Source organism: Propithecus coquereli, unplaced genomic scaffold (genome assembly GCF_000956105.1).
Source record: "Propithecus coquereli isolate 6110/MARCELLA unplaced genomic scaffold, Pcoq_1.0 Scaffold449, whole genome shotgun sequence".
NCBI classification, from domain to species: Eukaryota; Metazoa; Chordata; class Mammalia; order Primates; family Indriidae; genus Propithecus; species Propithecus coquereli.
Genome location: NW_012150274.1, coordinates 43,422 through 58,125, shown reverse-complemented (window position 1 = coordinate 58,125; position 14,704 = coordinate 43,422). Strand labels below are relative to the sequence as shown.

Sequence of the window (14,704 nt, the reverse complement as noted above, 5' to 3'; positions counted from 1 at the left end):
CTCGGCCTTTGCCGCGATGTAGCCTGTGCTCAACACAAGTATTTGCTTATTGAATGACTGAAAACAGAATGTGCAAGTCATTGGCACTGGCAACACTTAGAAGGAAGCCAACATCAACACCTTCAGAGAGATGACACACGAGGGACCGGACGTCTCATGAAATGGCGAGACCCAGGACACCACTGACGCACCCGAGAGCAAGGCTCTGCCCCTCCCGCGGTGCACACTTGAAGACACCCAGGGATCCAGGCTTGGGGACAGCTTACCTTCTTACGGCCATACAGCAGCAGCTCTCTGAACCTCTCGGTCTCTTTCTCCAGCGTGCTGGCCGTGGCTGGCTGGCTGTCCGTGAGGAATGAGAGCTGGGCCTCGCCAGGTTCTTCCTCTTCCACGTGCTCCACGGCCTCGTTAGTGAAGTCAATCAGGTTTGCCTCGTTGGGGGACTTCCCAGGGAGCCACACTGTTCTGTGGTCTCGTAACAAAAGCTCCGCAATGTCTGTTCCCACCACGGTCTGTAAGGGTAACAGGGTGGGAGGGAGCACAGAAGGCTTGACCAGGAACAGAATTTCCAGTGAGGTGACAAATCTGCTGGTCAGGTGAGGATCCTCAACACACGTTACACACTCTGGGCACAGCCAGGGATATGACAGACATACATACCCGCAGTCCCCCTGAAAGGCTGACAACAGCTGGGCTAAAACTTCAGCTGACCCCAAAACTATGTTTCCTCCTTTCTCCCACATCCCCAAACTGCTGCTAAGGCGCCCGGTCCCGAGGGAGCCCCTGACAGCAGCACTGCCACTGCCCACAGCCGAGGACACGGACCCAGCCCAGGTCCTCTGCAGGACCGAGCAGCCCCAAGACTAAAGGCCAACGAAGAGAAACACGCAGCAGTAAAAACACACATACCCCATTCTGTCTACACAAGAGAACGATGAAATTCCAAAGAAGACTTGCAGACTCTCTGTCAATTAAATTTTCATCCTGCAAACACTTTGTAGCCTTGTTCTGTGCAAAGTTAATGACATCCACTTTATGGGTGTCACCTCTGCAAAGGAACAAACATGGAGTGAACAGCAGTGTCCCGGAGGCCAAGCTCAGCAACTGCTACCGCACAAACACCAGGGAACTCCCAATAAGAACGTACTTGCCGAGCGGCCCCGGGAACGCCCGCATCTCCTCCTGCTCAGACGTGTGCTGCAGCAAGGTCTACAAGGAGAGGGGACAGAGTCGCTCACGTGGGGCCAGCATGTAATGAATGCCTGAGCCACGTTTGCTGGCTACACTGGCAGACTGCACCACAGACACTGCCCCTGAGAGGGTGGCCTGTGCCACCACATGGGGTGAAGGCTCAAGGCTGTTTAATGGAATAGTCACATCTGGGCTATAACAGTGGTTTTCAAACTTTAAGTAGTGAGATCCATTTTTTCCCTCAAACTCTGAAGCAGGGCCCCAACACATGTAACAGAAGAGGCCAGCCAGGGCTACAGGCCGGGGCGCCTGCAGCCTCCCTGAGCTCAGCAGCACCTGGCCCACCCGGCACTGCACTGGGAAGCACCTCAGCCATCACTGAAAGTTACCGGGAAAGCGGACAGATGTGAACCAGATAGAAGATGCAAATGCAATAAAACCAAGTCTAACACCCTACGCAGATGCTTCAAACGCTGACTTCTAGGAGGAAAATAGTACGACTAAACAGAGCAAAAAACCTACAACTTGAAGATTCATAGGAATAAACATTTTCCATGGTTCTATGTCCGGACACAACAACTGGCAGCTGAAGATAACAGCTGCAGAGCACAGGTGTCAGCCAAGCAGTGGCGCCGCGCTGCCACCCGTGGCGTTACCTCCATGCTGTGGATCTCAACCAGCGCGGGCTGTCCTTCTGAAGGCAGGTTTGGAAGCACTTTGATGAGCTGGCCACCAGGACCAAACCTGGCACAGATATGAGGCACTGAAAATTTTTCAGGAGAAGTTGGTCTTGATGGAACTATATTTAAAAAAATTGAAAAAGAAACAATCAGTTTGTCATTTTTTAATGCTTCTGAGCCAGATCAATGCCTAGATTTTCAATGTGACCACACAGCTGAAGTCATAGGATAGATTGAGCATTATAAAATGACTTTCAACTAAAAGTCAATAATTGTTGGCCAGGCATGGTGGCTCATGCCTATGATCTTAGCACTTTGGGAGGCCAAGCCAGGTGGATCACTTGAAACCAGGAGTTGAGGCCAGCCTGAGCAAGAGTGAGACTCCGTCTCTACAAAAAAAAAAAAAAAATAGGAAAATTAGGTGGGTATGGTGGCGTGCACCTGTAGTCCAGCCACTCAGGAGGCTGGGGCAGTCTCGCTCAGTCTCAAAAAAAAAAAAAAAAAAAATTTGTTAAATATCTGCAATAATTGTTAAATATCTACAGTAAAAGAAGTAGAATCTAAACATACATCAGATAAATGTTTAAATCATTAAAAATGAGACCCATTCTCATCTACAATGAAAAAGCTCCTGTAGACAGCTCCCGAGCCCTTTCTACAGTTAACGGGGCTCCTCCGGAGCCCTCCCTGCTCCCAAGCTCTCTCACAAATGCAACTGCCAACTGACTATCACAAGCACCACTCAAAAATGACAAGAGTCAACACCCTGAATCAAAAAGAAAATTAAGAGCCAAGTACAGTGGCTCATGCCTGTCCAGCATTTAGGGAGGCCAGAAGTTCGAGACCAGTCTGGACAACATAGTGAGACTCCATCTCTGCAAAAAGTAAGAAAAACCAGCCAGGCATGATGGCGTTCGCCTGTAGTCCCAACCACTCAGGACACTGAGGCAGGAGGATTGCTTGAGCCCAGGAGTTTGAGGTTGCAGTGAGCTGTGATGACACCACTGCACTCTAGCGTGGGCGACAGAGACCCTGTCTCAAAAGACAAAAAAATCTTTAACTGAAGTAATACCTTAAGAAAGGAGGTCCACTGTTATATTCTATATAACTTCACGTACATTTCTGCAGTTTTCCCAAACAGCATTTGGTCAAACATTTTAGAAGGGAAGTTAGAATGTGCCACCTGGGACAAGTCCAGGAACAGGCACCTTCCAAAGGGAATGAGAAGTTCCCTCCAAACTACTCAGCCGTGGTCAACATTGGAGACACGATCAGGGGCCACCCAGGAGCCTGGAGTGGGCTGTGCTCAGAACCACCCTGGAGAAACGCACATGTGGACAGACAGCCGCTCTTAGACCTGCAAGCCCCGCTGCAACTGAAGGGAAGGCATCGGCCTGCCCTGACTCGCTCTGCCACTCACAAGGACAGGCTGGAACACAGCCCGTCACAAATGCCAGTCACAGCCCTGACTCTGCATCCTGACCCCAGGCTGGCAGCCACCCCACAGGTGACCCAGCATCCCCCTGCCCTGCTGTGCACACACCTTGTTCCACAGTGGACCAGCCACTGTCTGCAGCGTAGCCATACTCTGGGAAGCCCTGGGCACCGTGGAAGTTGCTGCCGTACGTGCCGTAGGCATAATCGCCACGAAAGGAGCCTGGAGGAAGTGGGGCCTCATAGGAACCGGCAGTTACATTGTGACTTCTGTAAATCTGACTCTTAGAAAACAAGCGAATGGGTAAATTAGTTCGCCACGAACACCAGTAGGACTTTAGGTATGTTGCCAGAACTGCCACAAAGAAGATAACTGTGCCTGATGGAACTGTCCGCCATGTCTCTGGGACGGGGTGGCAGATCCTCGTCCCAACCCTTGCCCCCGAATGCCACCCTGCTGAGCGCACCTGGTGCGAGTGGGAGCTGAGGCTGCTGCGACGGCTCGGCAGGCTGTGCGCGCTACGCAGGCTCCGCGCCGAGTGCTCACTGTGGACGCTGCGCCTGTCCACCTCTTCCCCATAAGGGTCTCTATGGGGCTCTGGGTTGTCGTCAAAACTCCCGGTGAAACGAGGGTCATACCTCCAGGAGTCGTCACATTTCTCGGGCCTACAGGAAGCAGGGGCCAGAGGCAAAGAAAGCGCAGTTTCGGAGGACTGCTAGGGGCACGACATGCAGCTGCCAGACAACAGACCAAGGCCCAGCAGGTCCCCCTACCCGCTGGCTGCCCCGCCATTTCCAAGACACCTTTACCCTAAAGAGTATGAGTTAGAGCTGACACTACAGTGTCACATGACAGCAGCCCACGGCTCAGACTCAGGTTCATGATTTTAGAGAACTCAAGTGCATCTTAACCGTGGTCACAACTCTGGGTGCAGGCATGACAAATGAGGGATGAGACATGAGTGAACCTAGACCCCTAGGTGCTTCTGAAGCCACTGCATGAGCACTCATTCCGAGGCTAGATCTCCTCTAATAGCCCAAGGGCTGGCAACGCTGGGAGGGCCTGGTCCATCCTTCCTTTCTCAGACAGTGACCAATACATTAGCCAGCTGCTCACCAGAAACCCCCAAACAACTACAGCTCTTTGATAAACTCCAAAGACACAAGGACAGATGAGCAAGAACACACGTCTGTTTACTGCCGGCCTCCTTTATGCGGTTTACCAACCTGTCGCCATAGGCATAGGGCTCTTTCCTATACGGGTCGTACTCCACATCACACCAGTACCTCCGGTCACAGGTGCGGGGGTCCTTGAATCTAGCACTGTAGTGGAAACGATACCTGGATCTGTGAGCAAGGACTTAATGGATTAATATAGTAACATGCAAAACAAGAAACTCCTCTGGATTTCACTACAGAAGTTTCGCCCCGCCAGTACCTAAGAATGCTTTAAGGACTCCTGGAGAAACCAAACTTTCCTCCTGAAAGTCAGCAGAACACGAGGAAATGGTAGCTACGAGGTCCCCGAGGACCCCCAGCTGTGTCTTGCCTGTGTATTTACTACCTAATTTTTTCTAAAAACAAGTGTTTTTGATGAAAAAGAAAAGATAACTTTAGAAGAGATGCTAAAAGACTTCTTTATTAAGTTTTTTCATAGTTACTATTTCTTAATAGTCAATCCTATAACTATAAATTTTACAAATATTTCTTCTTCTTAATGTGATCCAGAAGATTTTTAAAAAATCACCTAAATAGTAAAAGATTACTTTAAAGGCACATTAACATTATAAACAAAACGGGATATACACTTTCAGCAAGCGTGTACAGAATTTATATTTGAAACAGGCGCAAACACTAGAGGGCAGAAGCAGCCCTCTAGGAAGCAGAAGGCGGGGCTGGCACCAGTGGGACCCCAGAGGGGCTGCAGGGCCCGGAGCACAGGACAGCTAGGCAGGAGCAACCAGCAGCCCTTCCCAGGGACATGGCCACTGTGCCACATACACTGCCGGGAAGCACCCAGAACATGGCTGTGGTGGACACGGCCCATGTCTGCACTGTCCCACACAGCAGCCACCAGCCTCCTGAGGCCACTGAGCACGGAAAACACGGCTGGTGAGACTGAGGGGCTGGTTTCTCATTTTGTTTTGTTTTCATCAATTTACACTTAAGTAGTCACATGTGGAAAAGGTGGCTCTGGAACTAGTGATGATTACAATTTGCTAGAAAATCAAAGAAAACTGCCAGTGTGATAAAGATACATTCATGCTATAATTAAGATGTAATTTCTTAATGAAAAATATCAATACAGTTATTTTCAGATGCAAAGCATCTTCGACAACTTTAGCTCTTGGATAAAAACATAAAGAAGAGACTACTAAAGGAAAGTTTCTCAGAAGTCACCCAGCAGAGCACGGCAGTCTCTCAGACAATCCATTTGTGAATGGCCGACTTTTTAAAATTCCTAAACATACCTCCATAATCGTACTGGCTGGAGTAATAATTTGCATAGTAATCGCTCTGACTGCTCCATCCACTTTTGGAATTATAGTATCCGTCAGGATACCCTTGCCTGAAAAAATACACAGCGCTGTTAAAAACAAATTACCTATTTCTTTAAGTGTGATATCAGCCGATATAAATTATACAAATTATAAAAGCAAAAGCATTTATCAAAGAACTTTGGTCATAAAAAAATTCTAACTAGAAGATTCAAACAGTAACATGGATGAGATTATGGAATTCCTCACCATATTGCTAATTAAAATTTATCTCAGTAAAATAAGTATTAATATTTAAGAGTTGATCAGCAAAAAAGAACTGACCCTTTTGGTATTCTCATTGCTACATGCTATAAAAGTCAACACTAAAATAGGTCCTAAAATTTTTTATATCATGCTTAGCAGAAGAAAAAAGCACTGAGCCATCAAAACCACCCTAAAATGCCAATGTCGATGCCTTACACCCGACTGCCTGACGGACGCTCTCTGCGCGCTCCCAGGTGCACGCCGTAGAGCCTCAGTGCAGGCTCCTGGGAGCAGGATTGGACAGAGTCACCCCTTGTGTCTCCTGGAGCTGACCTGGGGTCAGACTCCTATAGGGGCCCCCTAGGCTGGCTTCGTAGACCAAGCCATGACCCTGACTCTTGTTACAGAAAAACCACATTTAGCAAAATGATCAAGTATCAGAACTTCCGGTACTTATGAGATTTTCTTAAAAGGACTTAAGAGCATTTTAAAATTTTCTAATAGGTTTTTTTTGTTGTTTTTGGGGATTTTGTTTGAGATAGGGTCTCTTTCTGTCACCCCGGATAGAGTGCAGTGGCATCATCCTAGCTCACTGCAACCTCAAACTCCTGGGCTCAAATAATCCTCCTGCCTCAGCCTCCTGAGTAGCTGGACTACAGGCACTCGCCACTACACCTGGCTAATTTTTTCTATTTTTTTAGTAGAGATGGGGTCTCACTCTTATTCAGGCTGGTCTGGAACTCCTGAGCTCAAGCGATCCTCCCACCTCAGTCTCCCAGAGTGTTAGGACTCTGGTCCTAATAGGTGTGAGCCACCACGTCCGGCCTAACAGCAGGTTTTATACAATATCAGATTCTTATAATGTGACTATTCACGTGCTCCTTCAGGAACTGTCACAGGGGCCACACGGTCATTCGGCCCTGTCTGGCTGCTTGGCTGGTACAGCACTTGTGAGAGCAGTGGGTTCCGGAACCCACTGCCATGTACACAAATGCAGTCTAGAGTGACCACCCGGGCTGTCAGTTGGCAGGCTGTCACTGTGGCCGAGCAGTGTGCCGTGCCGGGGTGGACAGTCGGGCCCTCTGCTATTTGGCAGCAGCCCCACTGCTCTCCAGCCCCGCTCGTTCACCAGGAATGATACAATCACAAGAGCGAACGAGCTGTTCTGACCTTAAGCAGTTCCTGCCATGATCTGAGCACACTGGGTGCAGACAGACAAGCTAGTGCCAAACATCAGCATTGATACCAAACGTGCATGCGTGAGCTCTATGCGGCCTGGAGGGGAAGGACAGAGGAGCGATTACTTTCCAGAGTGGTCACAGAAGCGCTAAAGACAGCTGGAGCAGCACAACAGCTGACAGAAGAGAATTCTAGCCGCTACGGCCACAAAACTGCTCCCGTGGCACCTGAACTAGCCTCCGGGGGAGGCTTCTGAACAGCATGGAGCCGCCTTTGGCCTCCTGAATCATCCTGTGTGAACCTGCAGGTTGGCAGGTGGAAGGAAACCAGGCCAGCAAGAACTCACCCCAGCTCAGCCATCTCTGCTCTCTCTTGCCTCCCAGGGCTCTAGAAAACACTTGCCCGTCTGCCCTCACCTCACGGGCGCTGAGTCAGAACACTACATTAACATCAGATCCCACCTCCCTGGTGACATGGTGACACACAGCAGCTAAAATCCTGGGAATTTTATCTCAAGTGAAGTCTCCTGAGAGACAAAGCCTCACTGTGTTGCTGTGCTTCATAAAGCGCCCAGAACACCCAGCTACGCGCAGTGCAGGGTGTACCTCTGCAGCAGCGTACACCTGGGCCAGCCAAATGGGCAGACTTTCAGAGACTTTTGTCTTTCAGGTAAGCTACTACAAACCTCGAAGACTCAGCATAAGCAACCTTTAGTAACAAAGTGCAAATACACAGTCTTCAAAATGATTTGACTTTTCTGTATTACAAAGTCTAAAAAGCAATATACCCTTGTAGCAAAACCTGTACCAGTGAGACCATTACTCCTCGGTCCAACAAGGAGAAAGCAGCAAAAGCTCTGGAAGGCAGGGACAGCTGAGCACAGCCGCCAGGACCCACGCCCTCACTACTGTTCTCCCACTCTGCCAACTTCTCTGAGTGGAAACAAAAATCGAAAACAGCCTCTTCTGCTCCAAGAACACAGGACTCTGACCTGGCTTAAAGGCTTACCCAGCCAAAGCCATGGTGCCATGGTTCTTCCCAAATCCATCTCTGCAACCGCAAACAGAAGCATGGAGGGCCAGCGTAGGAGACGAGCAGGCCCAGGACGTCTGCCGGCCTTCGGCAGAGGCGGTGGTATCAGGGAGAGAACGTGGGTTTTCAGGCCCTGCATTCTGGTGTTGCCTGATGGATCTAAGGACTGTGTCATCTCTGTGACCAGCGCCCCCTGGCCTCTGGAGACTCCGTGGTAGGGAAAAGCCTGCACCAGTTAAAAGCTGCCACAGTCTAAGGACTGCGAACATCCCATTACCAAACTGCCAGAGCAAGACGTGCCTGGATGACAGGAACAAGCGCCCCATCCAGAGTGCACACACACAAGTCCTTCTCTGTGGACCTGCTCAGGGTCTGGCCTGACTAGGAGGTGGCCAAATGCTAACTGTCCATCACAGCTAATGGCTGCTGGTGGCAGTGTGTTTAATTCAATTTAAAAACACATTCTGCAATTTGTCCATATTGGCAAAATGTAAACATATATTACATACGTTTGTATGATTCTTTACAGATACAAAATTTTTCAAATCGTTAAGTTACCACCACAGTCAACAACATAAACATCAGACTCTGTACGAGAGTGAAGCAACCAGAGTGGATGGAGCCCCACCTGGGAGGTGGCCGGTCGGAGCAGTGACTTGCTCGGGAACTGGGCCGCTCGGGCTCAGGGTAGCGGTAGTTCTCAGCGTACGCAGATGCTGTGCTGTCGTAGGGCCTGTATCGAGGCTCATAGAGGCCGTAGACGTCCTATGGGAGGAAGCATTTGGGCAACGTTAGATACCAACCAAGAGCAAACTCACAGAGCAACCAGCTCTAGCTCTAAACATTACAGACATCCGCTCTCTAAAAGCAGCACTGAATGTGGGGCTTCCTTAATGCAAACCACCACCTACCAACAGCAGTCCCTCTCACCAGGCCTGCAGTGGGATCTTCCTCACACTGACAGCCCTGGCCCTGCTCGGGAAACCACCCAGATGGGCCGAGAGCATCAGCATGTCCGCGAGCAACCCCAAAGGGCCATGGCGATTTCTGCAAGGGTTGTTAGGTGTCTGCTTCTTGATGTCTCCAATGTAAAGATGTCAGGATTTGAATAATGCCTGTGTCCAGCTTCGGACGCCATCTCCATAAAGCTTTAAGACCATGTGAATGGGTCTTAAAGCTACAGACAGCCTCAAAAAGAGGATTGTGTTTTATATTTACGATGCTTTCAGCCCCATTAAAAACTAATTCATGGCCATAGACCTGTCTCTAAGGAAGGGCCCGAGTGGACACATGAAGATCTGAAGACAGATGAGGTGATCTGGGTAGAAGCTAGAATCATCCTTCCCTGTCTAAAAGCCTCAACTCTCTGCCACTACCTGGCAGATGATACGAAATCATGGAAAAACGGATTCGTTCTTGTCCACGACTGGACACTACAGCAGCTAGAAGGAAACGCACTCGCAGAGAGCGGCTGGCTGCAGGCCGGGATCCCTGCAGAGGACCTAAGGTGAGTCCATGGCGCCCCTCGCTCTGCCGCTCCCAGAGGTCAACGCTAAACTTCTAAACTTTCTCATGTGGAGATAAAAAGTATATAGGCTCCTTCCAGAATCTAGGATTCCCAGGCCTGAGGGCTCGAATGTGTGACTGTCTGCAGGTGCATAAACCACCTACTCAAGGCCCAGGCCCCAGGGCTGCAGGCAGCGCCTGCCTGGCCAAAGCCGTCCTGCTCCGGGGGATGCCTTCTAACTTTGAGGCCTTTGCTCGCTACCCAAGCCTGGGTCTGACAGGCCCCACACATTGCAAGACTTCCCCTTACACACTACTACCTTGGGCGATACTGAATCGGGGTCAGTGGTGACGAAAAGCAGATAATGATCAAACGTGTCCACGTGGACCACACTTTTCCAAACTGCTGCAGGACTTAAACAGAATCTAATTTGAACACCACTCGTGTCACTGTGAAAAAAGGCAGGAAAGAACCTTCTGTGTTAACAAGCAGGGCCTCCCCACTCTGCTGTTGGAGTCACCAAGCATTTGACAGAAGCTCATGGAATTCCACCTCTCTTAGCTGCTTCATGTGGATAATATTCCAAACCTAACTTTTTCCCTCAATGTTTTTATTCTCAAGGAGGATGTGAAAGACTACGGTTATTCTCAAAACCATACAAAAGCTTCCAAAGGCTATCCCAGCTTCCCAAAGGGTGCAACTCAGAACTCTAATTCTGCAGAGAGTCAACAGGTATTACAGGAAACAAAGGGCTCTTTTCGTCACATAAATTGGGGAGGCTGGATTAAACAAAAATTAAGCAGGTATTATAAGCAATTCAATATGCTAATTTGTGGTGTGAGCTTCTAAGAGGTGGCCTGAGCTCAGCTCTGGGACTAGGGAGTACTTTCCTCAGGAAGCACTGCTTGGAACTGGTGTTGTGCTTAGAACTGGTATTCTACATGCCCTGGGGACTGTGGGTCACCTCTGAATCAAGCAAACACCACCAAAGAACACACCATGACAGAAAGAAACCCAACTAGTAAAAGCAAGGAGAGAAAAGAGGGTTAAACATGAGAGTTCTACATACCGGGTAATAGAGGGAGGCTGCCCCAGGATCTGGTGGGTACAGGGAGGGGTACTGAGACTGGTAGCCATCATACAGAGGTCTATAGTAGTAGTAGGATGCTAAGTCCTGAGGCGGTGGGCCCAAGGTGTGTGGAGGTGTTGGCTGTGGCCACTGCTGCTCTGACTGCGTGGCTGCCTGGCTCGAGCCAATGGACACCAACGACACGCTGGAGGCCTGAGGCAGCAGCTGCTGACCTGTGTCAACTGGAGCCAGGCTTGCTGGTGCCTGGGCTGAGTTTTGGGACTGTCCTTGTGCTGGCAGACTTTCTGCATTTGAAGATTCCGCAGACGTTGCTTTGGGCACTTGTGGAGGAGAATTCTGCTGCTGAGGAGGCACTAACTCTTGCAGCGCTCCTCCCAGGCCAGGCTGGTCCTGTGCATCTTTCATTACCTGTTGGTAGAAACGGTCTGGGTTACATGGCCCAGGCCCGGACTGTCCGGGATGATTGCCAAGGGTGTGCTGAGAGGCCAGGCCATCAGAACGGGATGGGCTATACATTCTTACAGGGTTTTCCAAAGTCCTATTTAATGTAAAGTCTAGGGCTCCATAGGTTTTTTCCCGATTACCGGAGTGATTTGCCTTGGTACTATTAGGCACCACGGTACTGTCTGCAGGTGGAACTAACATCACACTCGTGCTTCCAGCAGGGCTATTAACAAACTCGGGAAGAACGTTCTCTGCATTGTGATTCTTTTGACTTTCCAGAACCAAGTTTTTTGGAAGTGGATGGGATGGTGGTTGAACCAGCAAATTGGCAAGCTGATTAGAAATCATTTCAGAAGAACCAGAATCTTGTGGAAAATTACTGTGGGCAAGACTACTGGGCAGAGACAAGTTAAGGACAGAACTGGCTGGGATCCCAGACAAAGGAATGTTTTCCCCAGAATCACCACTGAGCACCCCACTGTCTACTGGAGGTTTATCCCCCACCGAAGCATCTCTCCAGGACTGATTCTTCCCATTAGGATTCGATAAGGACACGAAAAAATTAACGGGCTGAGCCAGATTATAGTTCTGGTCAGGCTGGGCCATCAAGACTGGCAGATGCAGTAGAGACTCAGCGGGCGGTGAGGGTAATGCATCGGCATGACCAGAACTTGCCTGTGGCTGAAGGGCCTCCTCTTCACCCACGTTGGGAGGATTCTCAAGGTTCTCGGAAGCACCAATCCCATCTCGGTTCTGCAGAGGGGAGGCAGAGCTTGGCTTCTGTGACTGCTGCCCAGACACCACCTCTTCTGGAGGCTGAACCACTGCAGACGGCTGAGGTTTTGCTGGTACCTGAAGCGCAGGAGCCGCTGGGGCTAGAAGGACGTTGCCTCCAAAATCCGGCAGCTCATTTTGTGCCCACAGAGTTGTCGCTGGGCTCTCACACTTCACCATCCCCTGAGCCCTGCCTGAGGGCTTCCTGTCCGGTGTCGGATACACAGTATCCAAGGGTGGCGCCCCACTGTGCGGAAGCACATGCCCAGCTTCTGCAGTGGTGTTTACAGGCAGAGGACAGACCTGGGGTGCAAAGAACGTCTCCATGTTGTCTGGCGGCTGCTCCAGGTTGCCAGGGGAAGCGTCAGGTGGTCTGCGCTTCTTCTGGCGGGCACGGGTCCCCCTCACTTCACCCACCACATTGGCACGGTCTACCTCAACTGGTTTTACCCCGACTAAGTGAGATTTTACTGGTTCAAAAGAACTATTTGCACTTGTCTGAAATATTCCTGTAGGTTTTGGGGGGCTTGGAGTTGAGGGCTGGGACACGCTGCTATGGTAGTTCTGGCTCACGGTGCTCTCATCTGTTTCACCTCCTACGGGAGAGGAATCGATTTGCTTAAAAAAACTACCTGAAACTTCATCTTCAGGTTTTCCAACTTCTTGCTGAATAAATGTGCCAACTAGTTCCTGGGGCCTGGTTGAACTCGAAAGATTCCTGTGGCTTTTGCTGCTGTAGCTGGATGACACACTATCAGACCTCGCAGGATGCATCGCTGCTTCAGGGGCTCCGGTGTGGCCCACAACATTGTGCCTGGGGACAGCTGGCCCAGGAAGGACCCCGTATCTGAACTGATCACCTGGAGACGAAGGATCCAAATTTAGGGACTCGCTTGGCAGAACTTCTTGATTCTGAACGAATTCTAAGTTCTCAATATTCTCACACTGTGAACTGCTGGCACCTTGAGTCCCTGCACTCGCTGTGTCACCCCACATGTCACTAGCAGCGTTTCTGGTAGTTTGCTGATCGTGTTGAATGCCTACAGACTGAGAAAAATAAAGGTGTGCATCCCCACCCTGCTGTGTCGTCTCAATGTTGGAGCCTTTGAGAAAGCCCTGGCAGATGCCACCTGCTGCCATGTGCACAAGTGGGGGTGGATGGCCCAGTCCAGGGCTGGAGGAGAAACCATCAAAGTCTGATTTACCAGCAGAGCCTGCTTTTTCAGATGAGAGATTCTCCTCATTTTCTGTCTCTCCCCCTTGGAAAAACATTGAGAGAGCTCCTGAGTCTGTATCTGGAAGGGAGAGGCTGGCCCCAGTCCTTGGGGCGTAGTGCACGTGGTTTTCTGGGTGACCTCCCTGAGTGACGGGGCTCACAAGAGTGGGAGCTGGCCAGTGCTCTTTAGTCACTCCTGGATTCTGCCTGAACTCCTGGCTTGCCCAGGTATTCCCAACTCTGGGGTTTTGCCTGAACGTATTTTCAGGATCAAAGTTATTTGCTGAGTAGCTTCCACTTTGCGGATGGGCCACCTCGCTTCTTCTGTCACTGGCCAAGGGTGCTGAAAGAGACACCAGTTGGTTCTGTTGCTCATGGCCAACACCCTGATGTGGGCTGGATGAAGGGGGGAGATGGGGAACGCTGGTGGCATGGGGCGCTGCGCTCTGAACAGGTCCTTCCGGGCAGGGCGAGTAATGCTGACCTGAGGGCTGTGGGCTTGCCTGCACTGGGCCCCACTGACCCAGCATCTGTTGACAAGGCTGCGGGGAGAAGGGGGATGCTGCTGGGGCTACCACACCATCAGGCGGGTTTTGCCTACTCAGGGGTTGGTCGGGCCCAGGCAGGTTCCCATGCAGATGGGTCCCCTGAGATGTGTCAGGACCCACTCCTGGAATGTAGTGGGGCAGATACGGTGGAGCCTGAACTCCAGGCTCTGAGCCGGGACGGACCTCTGCACTCCTGATCGTCTCAGCCCTGGGCAGCGCTGAAGGTGTCAATGCACCAGAAAATGAACTGGCATCTGCTCTGGGCTGTGACAGAGGTCTCGGCAGAGGCTCACAGGGTCCTTGGGAGCTATCCCTGGCATCTGTGTGAGGCACAGGCAAACCAGGGCACTGAGGAAACCCTGGTGGTGCTGAGCTTTGCAAGATGGGTGGGCTGCTTTTGGACAAACTGCCCAGCGGTGTATTTTGGAGGGCCTGCCTACTAAAAGCAAACGGATCCGTTACTGGCTGCAAGGGGCAAGTTATCGGAGCCACTGGTACGTTATTATTGGTCCGTCTTCTGTAAGGGCTGTTAGCCCAGAACATGCTCTGAGGATTCCCGGCCGGAGGTGGTCCAGCCACACCAGATGGGACTGCCTGGGGCGGCGGCTGCATGACTGATCTCTTGCACAAGTAGATGTTGCTTACACAAGGAAGGATATAACTTTTCCTTAATTTGAGCTGAAAAAGAAAAAGACAAAATGAGCATAAAACCCATATATTCAAAGTCCTACAGCCTAGGCAAAGTAGAGACACTCCCATCTCTACCACAAAAAAAAAAAAAAAAAAAATTAGCCAGGCGTGGTGGCATGCACCTTTGGAGCCTGAGGCAAGAGGATGGCTCAAACCCAGGAGTTTTTTTTTTTTT

At 50.5% G+C, this 14,704-nt stretch overlaps 2 protein-coding genes across 2 annotated transcripts in view; both read right to left on the bottom strand.

Annotated features, from left to right (window-relative positions):
* LOC105818698 (protein transport protein Sec16A-like) overlaps positions 1–4,646 on the bottom strand; it is a 22,369-nt gene extending 17,723 nt beyond the window's left edge. The window contains exons 1-7 of the mRNA XM_012654788.1: positions 4,533–4,646; positions 3,773–3,971; positions 3,415–3,589; positions 1,848–1,990; positions 1,148–1,209; positions 910–1,048; positions 267–512 (exon numbers count right to left, since the gene is read on the bottom strand). Coding sequence (XP_012510242.1) covers positions 267–512; positions 910–1,048; positions 1,148–1,209; positions 1,848–1,853 — 453 coding nt within the window. The 5' untranslated portion in view covers positions 1,854–1,990; positions 3,415–3,589; positions 3,773–3,971; positions 4,533–4,646. The remainder of the gene's footprint in view (positions 1–266; positions 513–909; positions 1,049–1,147; positions 1,210–1,847; positions 1,991–3,414; positions 3,590–3,772; positions 3,972–4,532) is intronic.
* The window catches only part of LOC105818642 (protein transport protein Sec16A-like), a 17,195-nt gene continuing 5,668 nt past the window's right edge, over positions 3,178–14,704 (bottom strand). Inside the window, exons 2-10 of the mRNA XM_012654720.1 lie at positions 11,977–14,517; positions 10,837–11,265; positions 8,889–9,025; positions 5,777–5,874; positions 5,208–5,226; positions 4,533–4,628; positions 3,773–3,971; positions 3,415–3,589; positions 3,178–3,188 (exon numbers count right to left, since the gene is read on the bottom strand). Of these exons, the coding sequence (XP_012510174.1) occupies positions 3,178–3,188; positions 3,415–3,589; positions 3,773–3,971; positions 4,533–4,628; positions 5,208–5,226; positions 5,777–5,874; positions 8,889–9,025; positions 10,837–11,265; positions 11,977–14,451 (3,639 nt within the window). The 5' untranslated portion in view covers positions 14,452–14,517. The remainder of the gene's footprint in view (positions 3,189–3,414; positions 3,590–3,772; positions 3,972–4,532; positions 4,629–5,207; positions 5,227–5,776; positions 5,875–8,888; positions 9,026–10,836; positions 11,266–11,976; positions 14,518–14,704) is intronic.